This window comes from Trichosurus vulpecula, chromosome 2 (genome assembly GCF_011100635.1).
Source record: "Trichosurus vulpecula isolate mTriVul1 chromosome 2, mTriVul1.pri, whole genome shotgun sequence".
NCBI lineage: Eukaryota > Metazoa > Chordata > Mammalia > Diprotodontia > Phalangeridae > Trichosurus > Trichosurus vulpecula.
This window is the reverse complement of record NC_050574.1, coordinates 165,236,917-165,257,115: the sequence shown is the minus strand read 5'-3', so window position 1 is coordinate 165,257,115 and position 20,199 is coordinate 165,236,917. Positions and strand designations below refer to the sequence as shown.

Genomic DNA, 20,199 nt, shown 5'->3' with positions numbered 1-20,199 from the left:
TGATAAATAGCAAGAATGGATGGATGAAGTGATGGTTTTTGAGGTTTGTAGGTAGTGAAGTGGCCAATAGACAAAGAGAGATGGAAGATAAGTGAGAGAATGGGAGTCATAAAAGGGGCAATTAGCTGGGAAAAAACCAATGAAATAGGATCACTTTTGCTTGTAAAGGGTTTAGCCCTTGGCAAGAAAGGCCACCACTTCATGTGAGATGGGTGAAGGTGGCAGAAGGTACCTGGGAGATGTGAGTTGAGTGTATAAAAAAAGATCTTGGCAAATAGCCTCAATTTTTTTGGTGTAAAATGAGGCAAGTGTCTCAGCTAAGAGGGTGCAGGGAGGGAGTTTTATGGGAGGAGGGGTTGAAGAGGGATGAAAAGGTTTTGAAAAGTCTGCAGTGAGTGGGATAGTAAGTCAATTAAGAAGAATAAAAAGATTGTCTCAGTCCAGTTTTAGTTGGTCACTGTCAACCTGCTTTATACCAGTGTAGAAAAACAAAGTTTTAACAACTTAACCTTACAAGAGCACGTTGAGGTTTATAGAGCACTTTCCTCCAAACAACTCTGTGAGATAGTGCAAGGATTATAATGAATAGCTTTCAATTAATGACAGCATTATGTGCGGTTTATTAAAGAGTTGTTCAATCCACAAAATTCTGGTTCATTCTTGGTAAGTACTTCCTCCTCCTTAACTTGCATACAGATGCAGAAAGAGAATCTTTTCCTAGTTCCTGGGCATTTGCCTTCATCTGGTGAATATTTGCTATCCTATGTCCGTTCCTATAGAGCTTTCCATCTATTCTCCAAGCAGCTGCCACCTTGGGTAGGATAGTTCTTTTGGACTGGGACAGAATCAAACTTGAAATTCAATTATAAAGATGGTACCAGTGAAAGTGGGGAAAACTTGGTCTGAGGTTTTATTTTCCCTATTCCTCCTTTGAATTTATGAGATCAACTGGAGTGAAAATGAGGTCATTCATCCTTGATCCCTTGGATCTTCCACCCTCCCCCATTCTCTGATTGTATTTACAGTCTTTCTTTCATGGCGTTGCAGTCACAGTAATGGTCACATTTACAGGAGTATCATTAGGGTCCAGGGATGAACCTGGGGTTATGGTTGAGATTGGGGCTTCACCTACAGAGAGAAGACATGCCACGATTAAAGTGTATGCAAAGATACGAAACTCATAGAAGTAGTCAGCCCCTCGCCTGCTTAGAGTAGAAACCTTGGTGAGTTATACTCACCTGCTTGGATCTCTGCATCCATCATGGCCCTCCTGTTTTGATGATTCCCCCTGGCACTGAAGGGGGAAAAGGAGAACACCAGTAATGGCTACTATTAGGACCTTCCATTTGGAAAAGAATCCATTTATTCCCACCCACCACCATACTGGAAAATCCACACTCACGTGAAGAACAGCTGGCCCAGTCCTGTAAAAGGAAAAACAGTCATCAACTGAGCCATCTACCTATAGTACCTTCTGCCCTAATTTGGCAATGCTAGAATAAAGTGAGAGGGGGGCAGAGTTGTCTAGGGAGGAAGGGGCATTGAAGGCCAAATCCAGAAGCACAGTTTTAATGTCATTTTCCCATCCTCTTGCTAGGTTGAAACTCAGAACAGAGAAGAACTGGCTGAGATCTGTGAGACTGAAGCCCAAGAGGGTTACCCCATTTGTATCACAAGGGAAGGGCCCTCTAATAGAGACCACAGTTGAGCAGAGGATTAGGGTAAAAGGAGTGCCTGCATCCCTTGCCTAACTTTAGCTCAAGTTGGCAAGAATAGGCACCATCCACCAAACTCCCACTCACGAGGGAAGGTCTCTGGGTGCCGAGCAGCGTACTGGAACACCAGCAGAGAGGCCACTGTAGCCACTACCATTCCAGTGCCTGCTGCACCCAGCACAGCAGGGTAGGCATTGAAGGGAGGATCCACTGGAAGAGGAGAAAGCAGGATTCATTACATGAGCATGGTGCCAATATTTGGGTTGGGGTAGTAGGAGCTCCCTTCTAGTAAGCAGACAAAGTTGTCAAACTCTAGAGTTACCTAAAGGGTACTCTATTCCCAATTACCTCCTTGTCCGCCTTTGGAATTTGGATAAGACTCTTAATTCACATTTATTCAGTAGTTTAGTTCTCACAATTCTATGAAGTAAATAGTACAAATAAATATATTATCCCCATTTTACAGATGAAGAAACAAAGGCTCAGGGAGGTAATTTTCTCAAAGTCACTTAGCTATTAAGTTGCAGAGTCAAAACTCAAACCCAGGTCTTTTGATTTCAAGTCCAGTATTCTCAGGATTGCCCAGTGCTACCCTCCCTCACTGAAGGTGACTGAAGAGATCAAGTTCTTCTCTGAGGGAGCAAAACTAGGTCTGTTTTGTTGGCTATAGGGGCTCTTGCCATCTGCCTTCTACTTTCCCATATGAAAGTCTATAGCCTGACTTGGAGTTTCCTTGGGATTTCCTGGTTGAAGTATGAGTCTGCTAAATCAGAGACTCAAGAATCCCCATGGTCCTTGTCATATCAGAAGTGAGCATATTTATGTGTCCTATGGGAGTGAGGAAGGAAAGCAAGGGCCAGGAACCTCAATCCACTTGATGAAACTTTGAGTAGCCAACCTTGAGGGGCTTAAGCTTTAGAGTAGCACATTTGTACCTTTTAAGAACATTAAACCTGTATAGCTAACAATTGGCAGACAGTGGACTTGCCCTGCCTTTTCTCTACCAAATCATGGAAATGGGCAGATGGAAGGGACTGAGTTTAAAAACAGCAACCAACCTTGGTAGAGAGGGCCTAGACAACTCTGGAGGAAAGACCCAATTGTTGAATTCCCTCTTAGTCTTTTCCCTTGTGCCTCTTGAGAGGGCAGCAGGCAGGGGAGGGGATTCGCCTCTTCTCCCTCCCCACCCCAGTTAGCAATAGCATCTTGCTGCAAAAGCGCTTTCCGAGGAATCATGGTATGGCTGCAGACCTGAGAAGAGTCAAGAGTCTGGCGATCCTGCCCTGGAGATGACAGGCCTCAGGACTGAGGAGCCTGTTGGTCCTGGTGTATGAATGCCATCTCTTCCCCAAGAGGTATAGCAGTACCCTAGGCCAAAATTTCAGCTGTGCCCCAAGCCGGAAACAGTAGAAGCTACAACCAACTATCTGCTAGTCCTAGGGTACAAGTTATAGTTCTTTCTGAAAGTATATATAGCAGTACCCCAGACAAGAATTTCAGCTGCCTGTAGCTGGAGATAGTGAAGACCACCAGGGCCTAGCGTCAGGCCACATACCTATGCTTGCCCATCAGAGATGCTCACTCCACAAAGAGCAGTGTGAGGACATCACATGAAGACATGGGAGTCTCTGGTAGTGGCTGAGGTATGACTTGTCCTGGCTGCATGTGTTCCGTATGCCTGTGTTTCTCCACATAGAAATTCTATGGGCATCCACTCTTCCTACCGACTCTATTTGTGAGAGTGTGCCACCAGGTTTTGTGGCTATTTTTCTTGCCATATGCCCTTGCCTTGAGTTAATTGCATCCTCTGGCTGATTCTCGAAATATAAATATATTGATGGAGTCTTATGCTCTATAGTTGAACTGTGAACCTGGGCTACTTATTTGGGGATCCAACCCACAGTGCAAGCAAGGATGGGACTACACTAATGTTTATGTAGCAGTTGGTGGCTTACAAATTGCTTTACATAATCTCATTTGGATCTCACAGCAATACTATAAGGGAGGTAGAGTAGAAATATTTTCACTAGATGAGAAGCAGGGATAGTGAATGGGTTATTGGAAGGTGAGAGGGGAGGGACTTTGGAGTCGGGAAAACCTGGGTTCAAATCCTGAATCTCACATAGGCTAGCAATGTGGGAGACTTTACCCATAATGGGCAAATCCCTTTAATCTTTGCCTTACATTCTGAGAATATAAATTACAAACCAGTTGCTGATTTACATGAGTGGAAAATGTTTCTATGTGAAGGAACTTCCCACATGATTGAAGTTGTAGGTCCAGACAAAACAAACAAACCTACCCCACAGATGAGGCAACTAAAGCTCAAAGATATTGTGACTTTGTCCATGTAAATGGGCACAGGTGGGATTGGAACCCAGGTCTTCCTAACCAAGTCTGATACTATCCACTTCCAGCCCCATAACATCTCATTGAACTTGGCCTTTGCCTTTCCCTTCCTGGCCCTCAGGAACACTGGAGCCTTTGGTGCCGCCTAGTATGAAAAGAAGAAAAAAGTACTGCACTGAGTGAGAGACAATGCCTAAGGTTGGGGAAACAGGCAGAAAAAATTGAAGCTGGAACTGGGAAATAATCATAATAGCTCACACTTACAGAGCAAATACTATGTGCTAGGCACTGTGCAAAGCACTTTTATGATGACTATTTCATTGGATCCTCACAACCACCCTGGGAAATAGGTGTAACTATCACCCTCATTTCACAAATGAGGAAACTGAGGCAGAAAAAGATGAAGTGATTTTCCCAGGGTCACATAGCTAAGTAAGTGTCTGAGATGGATTTGAACTCAGGTCTTTCTGACTTGAACCTCAGTGCTCCATCCACTGCTCCATCTAGCTGCCCCTATTTCAGCAATGGGAAGTTTCCCACGAAGAACCTGGACAAGATTTTGGGGGTGCCTTGGTGGAAGAGGAGGAGGCCCAGCACCTGGTGTCTTCACCTCAGAAGGGTGCCCAGCTGTGCGGTGATTCAGTGCCAAGACACGGAAGGAATAGAGGACCCCGGGATCCAGGCCACCCAACCTCCGCCCTCGGCTCTCTGGCTCGATGTCTCCGGCTGCTCTCTCCCAGACTCCAGCCCCTGAACCTGGGGGGCTTGCCCGCCGCTGGACCATGAAGCCTGTTAGGTTCCCTGGACCCTTTGTGGCCCACTGCAGTCTCACCTCACTTCGCTGTCTTCCATAAGTCAGACTGCTGATAGTGACATTGGGTGGGGCAGGGTACCCTAAGAGAAGCAGCATAAAGAGAAGAAAGGTGAGGAGGGAGCCTTAGGGACACACATATGACCCATGTTCACCTGCCTTCTTACCCCACTTCTACACCAATACACACATGTGCGTATACACACACACACACACACACACACACACACACACACACACACACAGAGTGAATGAGGCATGTGGAGCCGGGGTCACTGCGCCATGAATTGGGAAACATGGGTTTTCATCCCAGCTCTGTCTCTAACTAGCTGTGTTAACTTCAGCATTTTCCCTTTGTGGGCAAGCTTTCTCATCTGTAGATGAAATAATCTCTAAGGAAGCTTCTTGCTTTGTCATTCTATTATATCTACACGCAGGCCTGCATGATAGAGTGCAGTACAGGGGTCTTCATGTATCCCTCAGGGAGGCACCGACTGTTCTCTTTCCTGGGATGTGGGGCAGGGGTGGGGGTGGCCTAAGTCTATTCCATTCCCTTTGATTCAAAAAACATTTACTAAGCACCTATGTGCTTATCACTGTTCTGGGTGCTAGAATACAAAGACAAAGTAAAACAGTCTCTGCTTTCTACCAGCTTACAAGACAGAAGTCTCTCTCTTCACAACTGGATCTAACACTCCCAGCACTCTCTGCCCCCGTCACTCACTCTGAACCTCCAGAAAGATGCTGTGGCTGGCATTGCCCACGGCATTCCAAGCAAAGCATCGGTAAATGCCACTGTGGCGGGCAGGGTCGGCGTCATGGAGGGCGAGACTGAGCCGGGAGCCACTCTGCTGTAGCGTGTAGTGGGAGGTGTTTGGCTTCACAGGACGCTGCTGGGGACCCAGCCAGAGGAGCTGAGGAGGTGGACTGCCCCGCTGCAGCAGACAACCCAGCCAGGCTTCCTTTCCTTCCAGCACAGACACATGAGGTTGGTCAACTACAAGCCGGGGGGCTTCTGCAAAGATACAGAAGGAAGGGTTGGTATAGTAACCTTACATTACCTTTTAAAGGAAGAAGAAAGAGGGGGGAAAAGTAAGGGAGGAAGAAGAGAAAGTAAAGGAGAAGAAAAAGGAGATGATGATGATGATGAGACCACTCATAATTGCAAAGTACTTTCAAAGACTTGGGAGGCAGGAGATCTGGGTTCAGATCCCACCTCAAGCAATTGTTAATCTGTTTAACCATGAGCTAATCACAACGAAGTACCTCACTTTTCTCATCTGTAAAATGGAGATAATACCTCCATGCTGCCGCCATGTCATTCAGTCATTCTTTCACTTCTTCCATGGTGTACAATGACCCACTGAGAGCTTACCTCAGAATCTCAGAATTGATAGGCACATCAGAGGTCGTCTAGTCTAACTCATACTTGAACAGGGATCCTTGCTACAAAATCCCCCCAAAATTATTGTCCAACCACAACCCGAATACTTCCAATGAAGGGGAACCCATTTCCTTCTGGGAAAATCCATTTCCTTTTTTAATAACCCTAACCCTAAATGCCCTAAATAGGAAATTTTTCTTGACACCAAAGCCTAAATTTGCCTCTGAAAATTCTACCTGTTGCTCCCAGTTCTTCCCTTTGGGTCAAACACAATAAATCTAAACCCTCCTTCACCTTCCAATGCTTGAAGAGAGCAATCATACCCTAGATGACATGATCTAGTAGGATTCTAAAATGTGTGCAATGCCAGGGTGATACAGCCAGGGTTTTTAGAGTCCCTTGTTGCCATTACCCTGTTAATGTGACACCCCAACCCCAGCATCCACCCTCCAAAGCAGCTCCATACCTAGCTGGAGTCTGCACTCTGGGTCAGGATTCCGGAGGGGGTGGCTTCCCCTACAGGTGAACTCCTTGCCAGCCAGCCCTTCATGGGCCTTCAGGAGTTGGATGGCAGGTGAAGATCTACTGCTCCCCAGTAGCTGTTCCTCCTTATTGTACCAGGTGAGTGAGCCTGAAGGCTGCCCCCCAGGCCACTCGCAGCTCAGCATAACAAATTGATCTTCTGCAGTAGCCTTGGTGGAACAGGTTGGGGTACTGCTGGGCTCCCCTGGAACAAGAAATGATGGCTCACAGTGTATGAATGGGGAGGATGCAAAGGGAGCAGGCCTGAGGTTGCCCTCCCCTCCTACTCCTCCACAGTAACATTTCCCCATTATCTAATGGAATGCCCTAGAGTTCAGGACTTCTTACCCTTTGGACCTGAGGTCTGACCCAATAGCTTTCCAAAAGTCCCCTTAATTTGCAGTACTAGGATCCATCATATTCCCATTTCCCAAGCCCAGGCTCCCCTGTCTTCTGCCCTCCCCCATCACCCTCTTCCTACCACCTCCAATTTGGAGCTCCAAGCCCTTTGGCTCCCATGTCTTCCCCCTCCCCCTCCGCTTGTACTGTATCCCCTCTATCTTTAAGCACCACCCCATTCCTTTAGCACTCACAAAGGGTAATCCTACATAAGATGGGTCGAGCCAGAGCAGGATGCTGGGTGATGCAGGTGAAGATGGTTCCATTGGGCAGATGGGTTGACAGATGGGTCCAAGTGAGATTGGTAGGGGCAGAGGGGCTGGTACCTTCAGGGCCCTCCCACTGCAGCTGGGCTGCTGGGAGTCCCCCAGGCCAGGAGCAGTTTAGGACCACAGCCCCAGTGTCAGGGAACACAGCACAGGTGGGCTGCCCCCGAGGAGGATCTAGGCAAGGTAGGTGGCACATAGGGGAAAGGAAGGAGAGGGGAGAGCAAAAGTAACACACCACCTAGCTTTATCCAGAGCCTGAAATGAAGTTAGGGGGAGGGGAAGGGTATATATCTATCACCCTCACCCCACCCCAGATTCCCACCAAGGGATAGAGGACACAGCTGACTTCTTAGGAAAGGGGGAGGGAGGAGCTAGAAGACAGAAATCAGAGCCCCCAAGGAGCCTGAGAAGGTCCAGATGACTCCCACTCAACCCTAAACCCTGACCTAACCTGTCCCTAACCCTTGCCTCTTCTCAGCAAGTGTGTGTCTGGGAACCAAGACCCCTTTTTTTGTGTTTGTTTTTTTTAATTGTCTTTGTCCCTCTCTGTGCCTCAGTCCCCTGCCCCTAATCCTTCAGGACCATGGAGAGCACTATTCTCTAGGTGGGTGACCAAACCTTGTCTCTCCACATCCTCCTCATCATCCCTAACTTTAAACCACCCCCTTTTGTCTACCCCATCTTCCTTATGCCTTCCTGGGGGTCAGTTTGGCTCTGCAAACCCCACTCCCCCCTTGCCGGAGCTCTGCCTAGGTTTAGGAACATTATCATGACTCCCTTCACAGCCCCACTTGTACCCAACCCAATGCAGGACAGAGTAGGTATGTGGGGCTAGGAGCCCAAGAGGTAAAACTAGGAAACCTCCTCAGCAGAGAAGGTGAGAAATAAAATGAGATCCTGAAAAGTCAAGAGTGGATCTAGAGAATGTCTGCCAGGTCCTGGAGGACTGAACAGAAGAGTACTTGGATCTGTTCTGAGTTCACTCACAGAAGATGGTGAGCTGGATGGTGGCCTGGGTGTGGGTATCCAGGTGGCTGTTGTGGGCCAGACAAGTGTAGTGACCAGCGTGGGACTGGCGGGCACGAGCGATGATGTAAGTAGGCCCCGAGTGGACCTGAGTGTGGTCATGGAGCCACACATAGCGGCTGGGGGGATTAGAAGGAGCCTGGCAGGTCAGGATCACCTCCTCTCGTTCACTTGCCCAGTATCTGTCCTCACTAATCGCCAAAGGCTCCACTCTGATCACAGGCTCATCTGGGCCATCTGTGGGGCAAGGGAGAGCTGATCAGGCCCCTTCCTCAAGAAATAGCATAGGCGAGTCAGGCTAGGGGAAGAGGGAGGTCACAGCATGCTGGGAAGAAGTAGGAAAGAATAATGAGGGTGTGTGTGTGTGTGTGTGTGTGTGTGTGTGATGACAAATAGCCCTGCCCATCTTCCCTGCCCTGTGGAGATTCCTTCAGAGGGATTGTAACCTTGGACACATAACCTTGTACTACTTTCTCCTATACCCTCTTTTAAGGTAAGGTATACCCATGAAGGAGACAGCTAGGTGGTTCAGTGGATAGAGTGCTGGTCCTGGAGTCAGGCAGACCTGAGTTCACATCTGGCCTCAGACACTTACTAGCTGTGTAACCCTGGGCAAGTCATTTAACTTCTGTTTGCCTTAATTCACTGGAGAAGGAAATGGCAAACCACTGCAGTATCTTTGCCTAGAAAACCTCATGGACAGTAAATAATGGGATGCCATAGTCCATGGGACCACAAACAGTTGGACACAACTGATTGACAACAAATCTCCATGAGACCTGGGTGCAATGAATCTCTTTTACCACCAGTGTGAGAACTGACCAGGGTATAAACTGCCCATGAGGAGTTGATAACAGATACACAGCATAACCACCACACTCAACTGTGAACTGTTTAGGAATCGCCTATCGAATCTTCTCACAGACCTTATGTGACTAGATCTCAGGGACAGAGGACATTTCAGAGCCATTATCTCCAACAAGCAGTCACATAACCCTTTCTTAAAGAGCCCAATAAGGTGTAGGGGGTGGGCAATCTACTACCTCATGAATCACTCTATCTTCTCTTTTGGAAGCTCTGATTATTAAGAGATTTTTCCTTACAACATACCTAAATTTTTCTCTATAAAACTTCTAGAAATTTTCCTCATTCTGCCCCCTGAGTCCAACCCCAGAAGGAACCATATTGACTACCATATTAACAACCCTTCAAAAACTTGAAAATAGCTGCTGTCCCATCTCCCCTTCACATGAAATATCAAGGTATTCCCTTCTCCAGGCTAAACATCCTCCATTTCTTTAATGGATATGACATATTCTCGTGGATACAATGCAGTCTTGAGGGTCCTGCATCATCCTGGTTGCCTACCTCTGGATTTTCTCCACCTAGTTATGATCTGGACAGGACAGAATACAAAGATGAATCCCTCCATCCAGGCCCTGAATCCTGCTTGTTCTTGGCCTTCCCTGTCTGGTTCTGTGATTTATAGTATCAACCCAAGCTGGAGCTCTGGAAGCCCTCTTGGCCTCTGAGAAAGCAGGTTCCTCTTCTCCTTATTTCTTGTACCTTCCACATCTTAAACTACATAAATAAGCACCCCAGGCTTGGTTTTCCCAAGTATCTTAGTTTTGGGCTGTACTGTTAACTAGTTTCCACAGAAAGGCCCCACCCTCTGACTTGACTTTGAACTTGGATCTCATAACTTCTAACTTCTCGCTGGATCACTGTTCTCTTTTCCTCACTAACTTCTAGGTCCTCTGTCCCCATATATAAAATCTCCTGCTTGGCATTCAAAGCCCTTCATAGCCTTGTTTCCTCCTGCCTCTCCAGTCTTATACTTTACTCCCCTCCATGTGCTGTTCGATCCAGTGATACTGGCTTCCTGGCTGTTCCAAGAACAAGACACTCCACCTCTGACTCCAGGGATTTTCTCTGGCTGTGCCCCAGGTCTGGAATGCCCACCCTTAATTCCATCCATTTCCCGGACTTCCTTTAATTCCCAACTAAAATCTCTTATATTACAGGAAGCCTTTCCCAATGCCTCTTAATTCTAGTACCTTCCCTTTGTTAATTGCTTCCTATGAATCCTGTATGTGGTGTGTTTGTATATATTTGTTTGCTTGTTGTCTCCCCTATTAGACTGTGGGCTCCTCGAGCTGGACTGCCTCTTGCCTCTTTTTGTATCCCCAGCACTAAGCACAGTGCCTAACACATAGTAAGTACTCAATAAAGGATTGATCCATCCATAGTGTTTAGTGGGCTCTTGAGCCCTCAGGCTGATCACCCTTAAGATGCTCAACATCCACTTTTAACAAGTGTTTCCAAGCAGGCAAAAAATGAGGATGAGACCCCATCAACAGACATTTATTAAGGTCTCGTCATGTGCCAAGGACTATGCTGGATATTGGAGATAAAAAGATGAAAAAATTAAAAAGTTTCTGCGTCCAAAGAGCTTATACTCAACCAGACCTTATGAGGGTAATGATTCAGGGCCACAGTCTGAGAATGTCCTGGGGGCAACTCTGAGCTGGTCTCCTCATCTGCAGACCCTTCCCCTCGGCATGATTATTAGATGGATCTTCCTAGTTGACTAATCTGATGGCCCTGCCAACCTCCCTTCGCAGCTTTACCTCACTGGTCTTCACTTAGTCTGCGTTTCCATCCAAAGGTAGCCATCTTCTGTATGTGCCCTGTGTTTTCCTCCTTTTCTGCATTTGCTCGTTGTTGTTTCTTCTGCCTGAAATCCCTGACGAAGCTTAGCCCAAAACTCTGCCTTTTTATGAAGCCTTCCCTCGTCCCCACGTCTAGGCTCTCACAAGCCAAAGATGTTCACCTCTCCCTTATACATTTATCATGTTCTATGTTGTATTATCGGTATTCATGTATGTACTTTATCTTCCTACTAAATTGTAACCTCCTTGAGGGCAAATTCTATAGCTTAGTTATCATTAATGTCTAGCCTTGCATATCGTAGGTGACTAATAAATGTATTGGTTGATTGGTTGGTTGGTTGAATGGATGGATGACTTCCTTGGGGGTTTTCTTTTTGAGTATCCCTTGGGCTTCCTACCTGCGAGAACTGACACCGGGAGGAAAGTTCTCCGGCCTAGTGTTTGGGGGAAAAGCAAGATGGTGCCTATGGGTACCCCTCAGCAGCTGGCAACTTACAGATGACATCGAGGTAGACTGTCTCACTGTTGAGTCTGTTCACCTCATTTTGAGCACTGCAGATGTACCAGCCAGTATGTGTTCTATTCACAGGTTCCAAACGGAGCAACTGCTCAGTCCTCTCAGTCAGGGCCCCTCGGGATCCCTGAGGCCCCTGATGTTGCCAGGCAAACGACACAGGACCTGTGCCCTCTCGGATCACACATGCCACTGTCAGGGATTCTCCTTCCACTGGGGATGGGCTGCTCAGCTGCACCTGGGGCTTAGACACAGGCACTGGTAGAAGGAAAGAGGTTCTTTTGTTACAGATGCAGGAGTCGTCTTGCTCAGCCCCTTCTTCATGTCCCATATCATCTGCCCTCTTCTTTCTTGGAATTACAGCCCCCTCCCCTCCATAATCTGGCCCTCAGAGTTCCAGATTTCACTTTTTTCTTGTTCTAGTGACTGGTGGGGAGGAGATAGAAGGATGGTGCCCAATAAATTAATCACATGCAAATATATACAAATGATATACAAGCACATGCAACACAATATTGCAGATTAGCAGCAAACTTAAGACAGTCTTCCTTTCTTCTTTATTGGACTCATGCCCCTACTCACCCAAAACCGACAAAATGATGTAGGAATAGGCAGTATGGAGTTCACCACCAGCTGAATACAAGGCCTGGCACAGGAACCGCCCCCGGGCTGCTATCCGAAGTCCCTCCAACACCAGAGTACTGTTCCTTAGGCTCACAGTCCCCAGAGCTAGAGCTCCTGGCTCCACCTTGACCTCAGCTCCATTGGTTACAGCTATAGGCTGGGGGGCCAGGGAACCTGGTGGGGTAAAGCTCCAGAAGACCACCAGGGGAGTGGGAACTGGGGCACAGGCCAGCTCCAGGGAATCTCCTTGAACTCCTTTGATAGGCACTTCCCTGGATGGGGCACTTAAAGTTGGGAGAGGCTGTCCTGGGGGAGAAAAAGAACAAATTGGAGCTCCTGAGCTCCACTGGATTGGCGGCATATCCTGGCTGGAATGTTAAGATCATAGCAGCAAATGCTTTTCAACTAGAAAGGAACCTCAGAAATTACCTAGTTGTACACTCCTTGAAGCATCTCCTCTATAATATCCTTGACTAGTTCTCCTCTCTACTCCTAAGAGGCAACATGGTTTAAAACCAAGGGCCCTTCGTCAGGAGTCAGAAGACCTGGATTCATCTCGCCATTTTGCTTCTGGCTTGCTGAATATCTAGCTCAGTTAAGTCACTGGGTCTCAATTCCTCATCTGCAAGATGAAGAGCTCATTGGCCAAAATCAAAGGATCTTAAGCTGGGGTCCATAGATAGATTTCAGGGGATTTGAGACCTTAGATGGGAAAAAATACATCTTTGTTGTCACTAACCTTTGGTTTCCTTTGTAATCCTGTGTATTTTATTTTATGTACTTAAAAATATTATTCTGATAAGGGCTCCATGACACAAAAAAGATTAAGAACCCCTGGTTTAGATGATTGCTAAGGTCCCTTCCAGCTCTCTGAGTCTCCAGCTTAAGGTCCCTTGATCTTGGCCGACAATCTCTTCATCTTGCTGATGAGGAAATTGAGACCCAGCTGCCTGCTATGCAGACCCTCTAAGACCAGAATCAGAGGAAAAGGACCAAAGTGGCAGGGAGCAATATTTAAGTTAGATATCAAGAACTTTCTGATAGTAGTAGTTTTAAGACAGTTATGGGACTGGTGCTCAAAAAAGGCCCCTGCTCTGAAGAAATTTGCACACAGATATAGGCTCCTGGAGAAGCTTCCCTCATTTTCCACTGTAGGCATAGGCGTAAACTAAAGGACCCCAGAGGATCATTTAAAGTTGTATTAGAATGAATCTACCTAGTACCCAGTGCCTGCTTGGTGCCTGGAGAAAACAAAATTTCAGAATTGGAAGAGACCTGAGAGGACATCTCATCTAGCCACTACCTGAAAAAGAAAGCCCCTCTATAACATGCCTGATAAGAGGTTATCCAGATTCCATTTACAGACCATGAGATCTTCTTCTGTGACCAGATATGGTGATCAATGGGAAGTCACTCATCCCCAATACTCCTCCCAGCCCCTCACCCCCCCGCCCCATCCCTAATAAGAGATGTCTTGGCATCATCTCTATTGCAGCTCTAGGGAAAACATGGCATAAGATGCCCTCAATATAACAATCAACAAAATACATGAGTTGTGGGTCTGTACTATTCCCTAACTGCCTCAGAAAGGCCCCAAATTCTGACTTTGAATTCATAGCATCTAACCTCAGATGTAGAGCAGTGCCTACCTCCACCAGTGGAAAACATCCTTCCTTTAAAGTCCTCCACTTAAAAGTCCTTACTCCTCCCTTTCCCTAAGCTACCAGTATCAGACTGCATGCCTACAAAGCTCTGAGATTTGAGATGCTTGCTTTGAGATTCTCTGCGAAGGCTCCAGGACAGGGTGCTCAGTGACATCATTATTATGATCTTTTCCCTCAAGGCAGGGAACAAAAAAAAGAAAAGAAAAGGAAACAGGGAGTAGAGATAAGGAAGAAGAGAATGAGATATAAAAGGGAAGAAGGAGGAAATAAATGTTGTTGAGTTGTTTGAGTTGTGTCCAACTCTTTGTGACCCCATTTGGGTTTTTCTTGGCAGAGATACTGGAGTGGTTTTCCATTTCTTTCTCCAGCTTATTTTACAGAGGAGGAAACTGAGGAAAAAGGTTATGTGATTTGCCCAGGTAAGTGTCTGAAGCTATATTTGAACTCAGGTCTTCCTGACTCCAGGCCCAGTCCTCTATCCACTGCACCACCCAGCAGCCCAAGAATAATACCACAAGCCAAATCCTGATATCTCATTTCTCAAGAAGAGTGAAGAGGAATCCATAGTTTATGGAAAGAACATTAGACTGGGAATTGGGAAACACGCGTTCTCTGACTGACACTTAAACGCCTGTGTGACCTCGGGGAAATAATTTTACCTCCTTAGGCCTTAGTTCCCTCATCTCTAAAATGGGAATAATAATTCCCATCCCCCATATTTCATGGACTCAAGGGAGATAAGGGAAAGTATAAAGTATGGCTGCCAAATGCCTAGGTGCTGCCATCAAATCTGTTTGCTTCACATGTAATCTGAAAGGCAAGTTCTATCCAATGGTGGTAATTATTCTGCATCAAGGAAAGGTAGACAGTGGCTGGTGGGCAAACAATGGAATAGGGCTTGCACTTGGGGCAGACCTACATCTTGTGGGAAAGGGAGGTTGATCATCACTCACCTGAGCTCCGCAGAGGGAGCTGCAGCAGGAGGCAGAGAGATATGTGTAGGTACTTGGCCAGCCCACCAGCCATGGCTCCATCACCCCCAAGAACTCCAGACACAAAGCTTCAGGCTCTACTTCCGCCCTGGGGCTCTCTTGCTTCTTGTTGTAGGAACCAGCCCCAACACCAGAGCCCAGGAGACTTGGGGGCTGTGCTCAGGTTGCCTTCTCCAGCCTCATGGGATACCCACCTTATTCTCCTGCTCTCCTGTTACTCTCTGGGCTGGACTCATTGTGAATTATTTATGCCAGATGATTCACAGCATCCATAATTCAGAAAGGGGCCAGGGGCACTAGTTAGAGAGGGGAAAGGTTAAAGTCTGAGGGAAGTGTAAAGGGAGAGGTCCAGGCCTACCAAAGGCCCTGCCTTTTGACATTAAGTGGCTATTATAGGATCATATCTTAGCATGGGAAGGGAAACGTGAAGGTCATCTAATGCAACCTCCCTTTGCCCCATATAGGAATCCCCTCTCCATCCTCCCGAGCAACAGGTATCATGTAACTCTGAAGTGCAATGAAGCACTACCATGTCCCTATTATATCTTAGTCACCTTTTATAATGAATTACCAGTTCCTAGATTCCTCTCCACTCCCTCCCTCCACTGGCACCTTCCAAAGCTTAGTGTGGTCCTGGGAATGGAAAATGGAAGGGACTGGGTCCTCCCGGAAGGTCTAGATATATATATCTTTCTTCCTGGCTCCTTTTCTGAGATCTCTGATACCAAAACATAGCTGACCTGGGAGCATCCTGTCTGAATGACAGAAGTAGACGGGATCAGAGTTTCCATCCTCTGTAGGGGACATAAACTTCCTGTGGCAGAGCAAGCAGAGATGGTAGGCCTCCAATCCAGGCCATGGAGAGTTGGGGGATTGGGTGTTTGATCATGTGCCACTTATCCATGAAGGCTTGGTGAGGAATGGGAAAGGGGCAGCTATTTCTCCCTTATAGACAAAGAGGGATCAATGGGGAGGGATGGGTTCAGATGAAAACTACTGGGTCTCATTCTTTGTCTTGAGTTCTCTGGGACTCCACTCCTCCCCAGGACAACAGAGATGTTCACAATGGCATGCCCTGCCACATTCTCATGGGCCCTATTGATCCTTATAGGAGATCTCCATAGCCAATGACCTTTTAGATCACCACGTTAGGGTCTGAAGAACCCCATTTCCTTCCTGGCTTTGCATCTCTTCAAGGCACTGGCAAAGAAGTCAAATAGTTAGCAAGACTGTATGCTGAGACTTGAGGTCTGATTAGCAAATAAGTGAGACTTTACAAAAGCCTGTAAGGAGAGGGTTTGTTGTTTGTGTACTACTGAATTGACTTCTGTATTCATCTGAATTATTTTGATTTTTGAGTTAATGTGAATGCTGTGCTTATTTCTACTGCTTTGTCTTTCCCTTAGTTTGGGATAGGAGAGAAGGGAAATGTGATTTCACTAAAAAACCAAGACCAAAACCTGACATTTTAAGGTTTGCAAAGCACTGTCCATCTATGGTTTCTCGTTTGGACCCTGTAAAGTAAGGCACATGTATTGCTTCCCCTGTTTTACATAAGAAGAAACTGAGTCTCAGAGAGTTTAAGTGTCCACAGACACATAGCTATTAAGCATTGGAGATAGGATTCAAATCAAGATCTTCTTAACTCCAAATCTAGCCCCTGTGAAATGTTGGTGGAACACTCCTCAGCCCCAGTTAAGAGGCCCCCTTATTGACTGAGAGGGAGCTTGGATAGGGGTCCTGAGCTCAGGGAAGGTTCTAGGGACGAAGAGGCATTCTTTTCCTGGGGCTAAGAGTTGTTGCTTGGCAATGAGCAAAGTTCCATCTGGGAAATTGTGTTGATGTTTAGTCATTTCAGTTGTGCCCCACTCTTCATGACCTCATTTGGGTTTTCTTGGCAAAGATACTGCAGTGGTTTGCTATTTCCTTCTCCAGCTCATTTTACAGATGAGAAAACTGAGGAAAACAGGATTAAGTGACTTGCCTAGGGTCACACAGCTAGTAAATGTCTGAGGCTGGATTTGAACTCATGAAGATGAATCTTCTTGACTCTAGGTCTAGTGCCCTACTTGGGAAATTGTAGCTAGATAGAATAGCCTACAACTAAAGTATTACTGAGAAGGCTTGGGGGTAATTTTCCTTTTACTTAGAATAGTAACAACAGCTCACATTTATATAGGTTTTTAAGGTGAGGGTTCTTAACCTCTTTTGTGTCCTGGACCCCTTTGGCAGTCTTGTGAATCCTATGGGCCCCTTTTCAGAAGAATATTTTTAAATAACTGAAGAAAATGCTAAGTTAGTGAAAATAAAGATGTCACTTTTCCCCGTCAATATTCATGGCCCTCCAAAAATCTGTTCACAGACCAACTGGGTGGAGTTAGTCAACAAACATTTATTGAGCACTATAATGTGCCAGGCGCTGTGCTAAATAGGCAATGGAGATACAAATGCAAAGAGGGTCCTTGCCCTCAAGTAGCTTACAGTCTACTAAGGGAAAACAGCACACAAGAAGAGGAGAAGGTGGGGAGTATACCAGGCCTATTCAGTCTTGCAGTATAATGGAATTTCCCAGTGATGGATTGCCTAAGAAGGCAGGCATGTTCGAGAAACCCAGAAAAGTCCAAAATCAGGATAGCTAGTGAGAAATAGAGAAAAAAATTGTACTGTTCCCCCTCTTTATCTTTTTGGTAATTTTTTTTTTATTTTAAACTTAAATACAAAATGAGAAAAGAAAAAAAAGCATTGTCATGTATACAGCAGACCGTAAGAGAGGATTCAATATAAAGCAATAAATTTCCATTTCAAGAAAACCTATATAATAAATACCACACAAAGCTGCCACTCGGCCCCCTCTTTAAATAGAGGCCCTAGAACCCAAGGCCTTGCCCTCCAGGCATCAGGTCCATGGGTGCCAGGTTAAGAACTCCTGACTCTGAGATTTACAAAGTACTTTCCTCCTAACAACCCTTGTGAAGTAGGTAAGGTGGGTAATTATCCCCATTTTATAGTTGAAGAAACTGAGACAGCAGTAAAATGATTTGCCCATGGTGACATAGCGACTAAGTGTCAAAAAAAGGATTTGAACCTAGATCTGCTAATTGGAAGTCCTGGGCTTTTTCCACCACACTAAACCACTTTTCGTTCATTTGTCTTTTATTGTACTTGTAATTAGTTTGCCTTGGTATATGCTTTTTGAATTAATATATATTCTGTCTCCTTGTGAGCAAAACCCTGTAATCCTTACTCAAGTTCAGGAGTGTATGATTACAAGGGTTCAGAAAGGTAAGAGAGAACACATGCTAGGTTGTGTAGCCAGTGATTGTGGCAGCTGCAGAAGGAAAGAGGTAATTAGATATTTGGTGACACAGATCTCTGAAACCAACTTGCCAGTCAGGCTCTCCAGGGGCCACTAGGAAGTTACCCTTGGGGGTTTTAAGTTCTTGAGGAGGGGAGGGCTAGGGAGGAGCACGGGGATCAGAGAAGGTTTTAAAAGTAGGGAAAGATGATAGCCCCAGGGTCAAAGGTAAAGTTCCCTTGGATCAATTGGGGGAGGAGGTTGAACTCTCTAGGAAGCTGACTGGGTATTGATTCTTCTGATAGGCCTGCCATTGGCAGAATCTCCTTTGCTGGCCTCTGTCCCTAGTAAAAGGATTTAATCATCTAATCTCATGTCCCCTGGTCAGTAAAATAGGGACAAAAATGTCTAGGGTACCTACCTCATAAGGTGGTTGTGAAGCTTGATATATGTATGTAAAGTTCATTGTAAACCTTAAAAACATCGTTTATTGTTGTTGTTGCTGCTGCTGTGATAACAAAGCTCCAGGATGAGCCAAGAGGGAATCTCTGGTCCTTTACTCACCCTCCTTCCCTACATGTTTCCTCTGCTGACTCAGGCCCACTCTCATGCACTTTCTAAACTGTCTGGCTCAGGGTCCATTTGTCTCCACCCTAACCCTTGGGTACTTTTTTTCCAGTATAGAGATGACTAGAGCTCGAAATTATGCTGCTCAGATTTCTTGGCAACTGCCAGGAATTGTCATCACTGTCCTCAGAATTCAAATTGCTCCCTAGGGGCCCTCATTCATACCCAAGGCCAGTCAACCTCTTCAGCCGACTACTCAGGCTGGGGGTGCCTGCCTCTGTCTCCTACCCTAGGACCCACTCCTCCCACGTGCCAACAACTCAAGACCTATTCTTTCACTCATTTCTTGACTCCACAGAGTTGAGGTTCCAAAGGATCTGCTCTCTGACAAACATACTCCCTCATATTCTTTTTTATTTTTGGAAGGCAATTGGGGTTAAGTGTCTTGCCCAGGGTCACACAGCTAGTGTCAAGTGTCTGAGATTGGATTTGAATTCATGTCCTCCTGACTCCAGGGCTGGTGCTCTATCCACTGCACCACCTCTCTGCCCCCTCTCTCATATTCTGCTGCCACTTGGCAAATATTCAGTAATTTCTCCACACTCCATATGCTCTCCCTAGGCTTCAGGAATTCCTTCACTTGCCCAATAATTGATTCACCATCAGTCACAAACACCCAGGGCCTGGCTCTTGCCTACTGGTGCCAAATCACCACCAAGAGAATAGTTCATCCTCCTGAAGCAGAGTCCATCTGAGTTGGACTCTCTGTAGTAGGGTTTGAGTGCTTGGCAGTTCAGCTCAAGAAAGGATCTCAGTGCCCTAGTTACAACTCTTTCAAGAGCAGCATGACCAGAATGACCTTTGCCCTTGACTCCCAACTGGAGTTGTCACCATCTTGCCCTCCCTATCCCCTAGTGCTCCAGCTCCCTGTCAAGGTGAGCTAGGAAAGACTGAGTCTGAGCTGTAGGCCTTCAGAGCTGGTCAGAGCTAGGGACTGTCCTTGAAGCTAGGTGTTTGTCTTTAAGGAATGTTGACCTGTCTAGTGTTGGGGGTTCAAAGCAAAGGCTATTCTAGACGTGCTGCTTTTGGAAGAGTTATAACTAGGACATTGAGGCTCTTTCTGGAGCTGAACTGTTGAGCGTTCAAACCCTACTGCAGAGGGTAGAACTCCAATGGGCTGGCCATGTTGTTTGAATGTCAAACATACATTTGCTTAAAAGACTATTTTACAGAGAGCTCATACAAGGCAAGTGCTCACGCGGAGATCAGAAGAAGCAATACAAGGACACTCTCAAGGTCTCTTTAAAGAACATTTTTTAAAAGTGAGACATGGGAGACACTGGCACAGGACCACCCAGCATGGCATGCCCGAATCAAAGAAGGCACTGTGCTCTAC

The 20,199-nt window shown here is 46.2% G+C and overlaps 1 protein-coding gene across 1 annotated transcript; it reads right to left on the bottom strand.

The window, feature by feature from the left end:
- Positions 1-1,033: 1,033 nt before the first annotated feature.
- VSIG10L2 (V-set and immunoglobulin domain containing 10 like 2) lies at positions 1,034-14,975 on the bottom strand. The gene is made up of 12 exons (XM_036743990.1): positions 14,903-14,975; positions 12,244-12,591; positions 11,644-11,919; positions 8,437-8,712; positions 7,375-7,623; positions 6,726-6,986; positions 5,600-5,890; positions 4,662-4,958; positions 1,803-1,925; positions 1,403-1,424; positions 1,239-1,294; positions 1,034-1,128 (listed from the first exon to the last, which is right to left on the bottom strand). The coding sequence occupies exons 1-12, from the start codon at positions 14,973-14,975 to the stop codon at positions 1,034-1,036; spliced, it is 2,367 nt and encodes a 788-aa protein (XP_036599885.1).
- Positions 14,976-20,199: the final 5,224 nt, after the last annotated feature.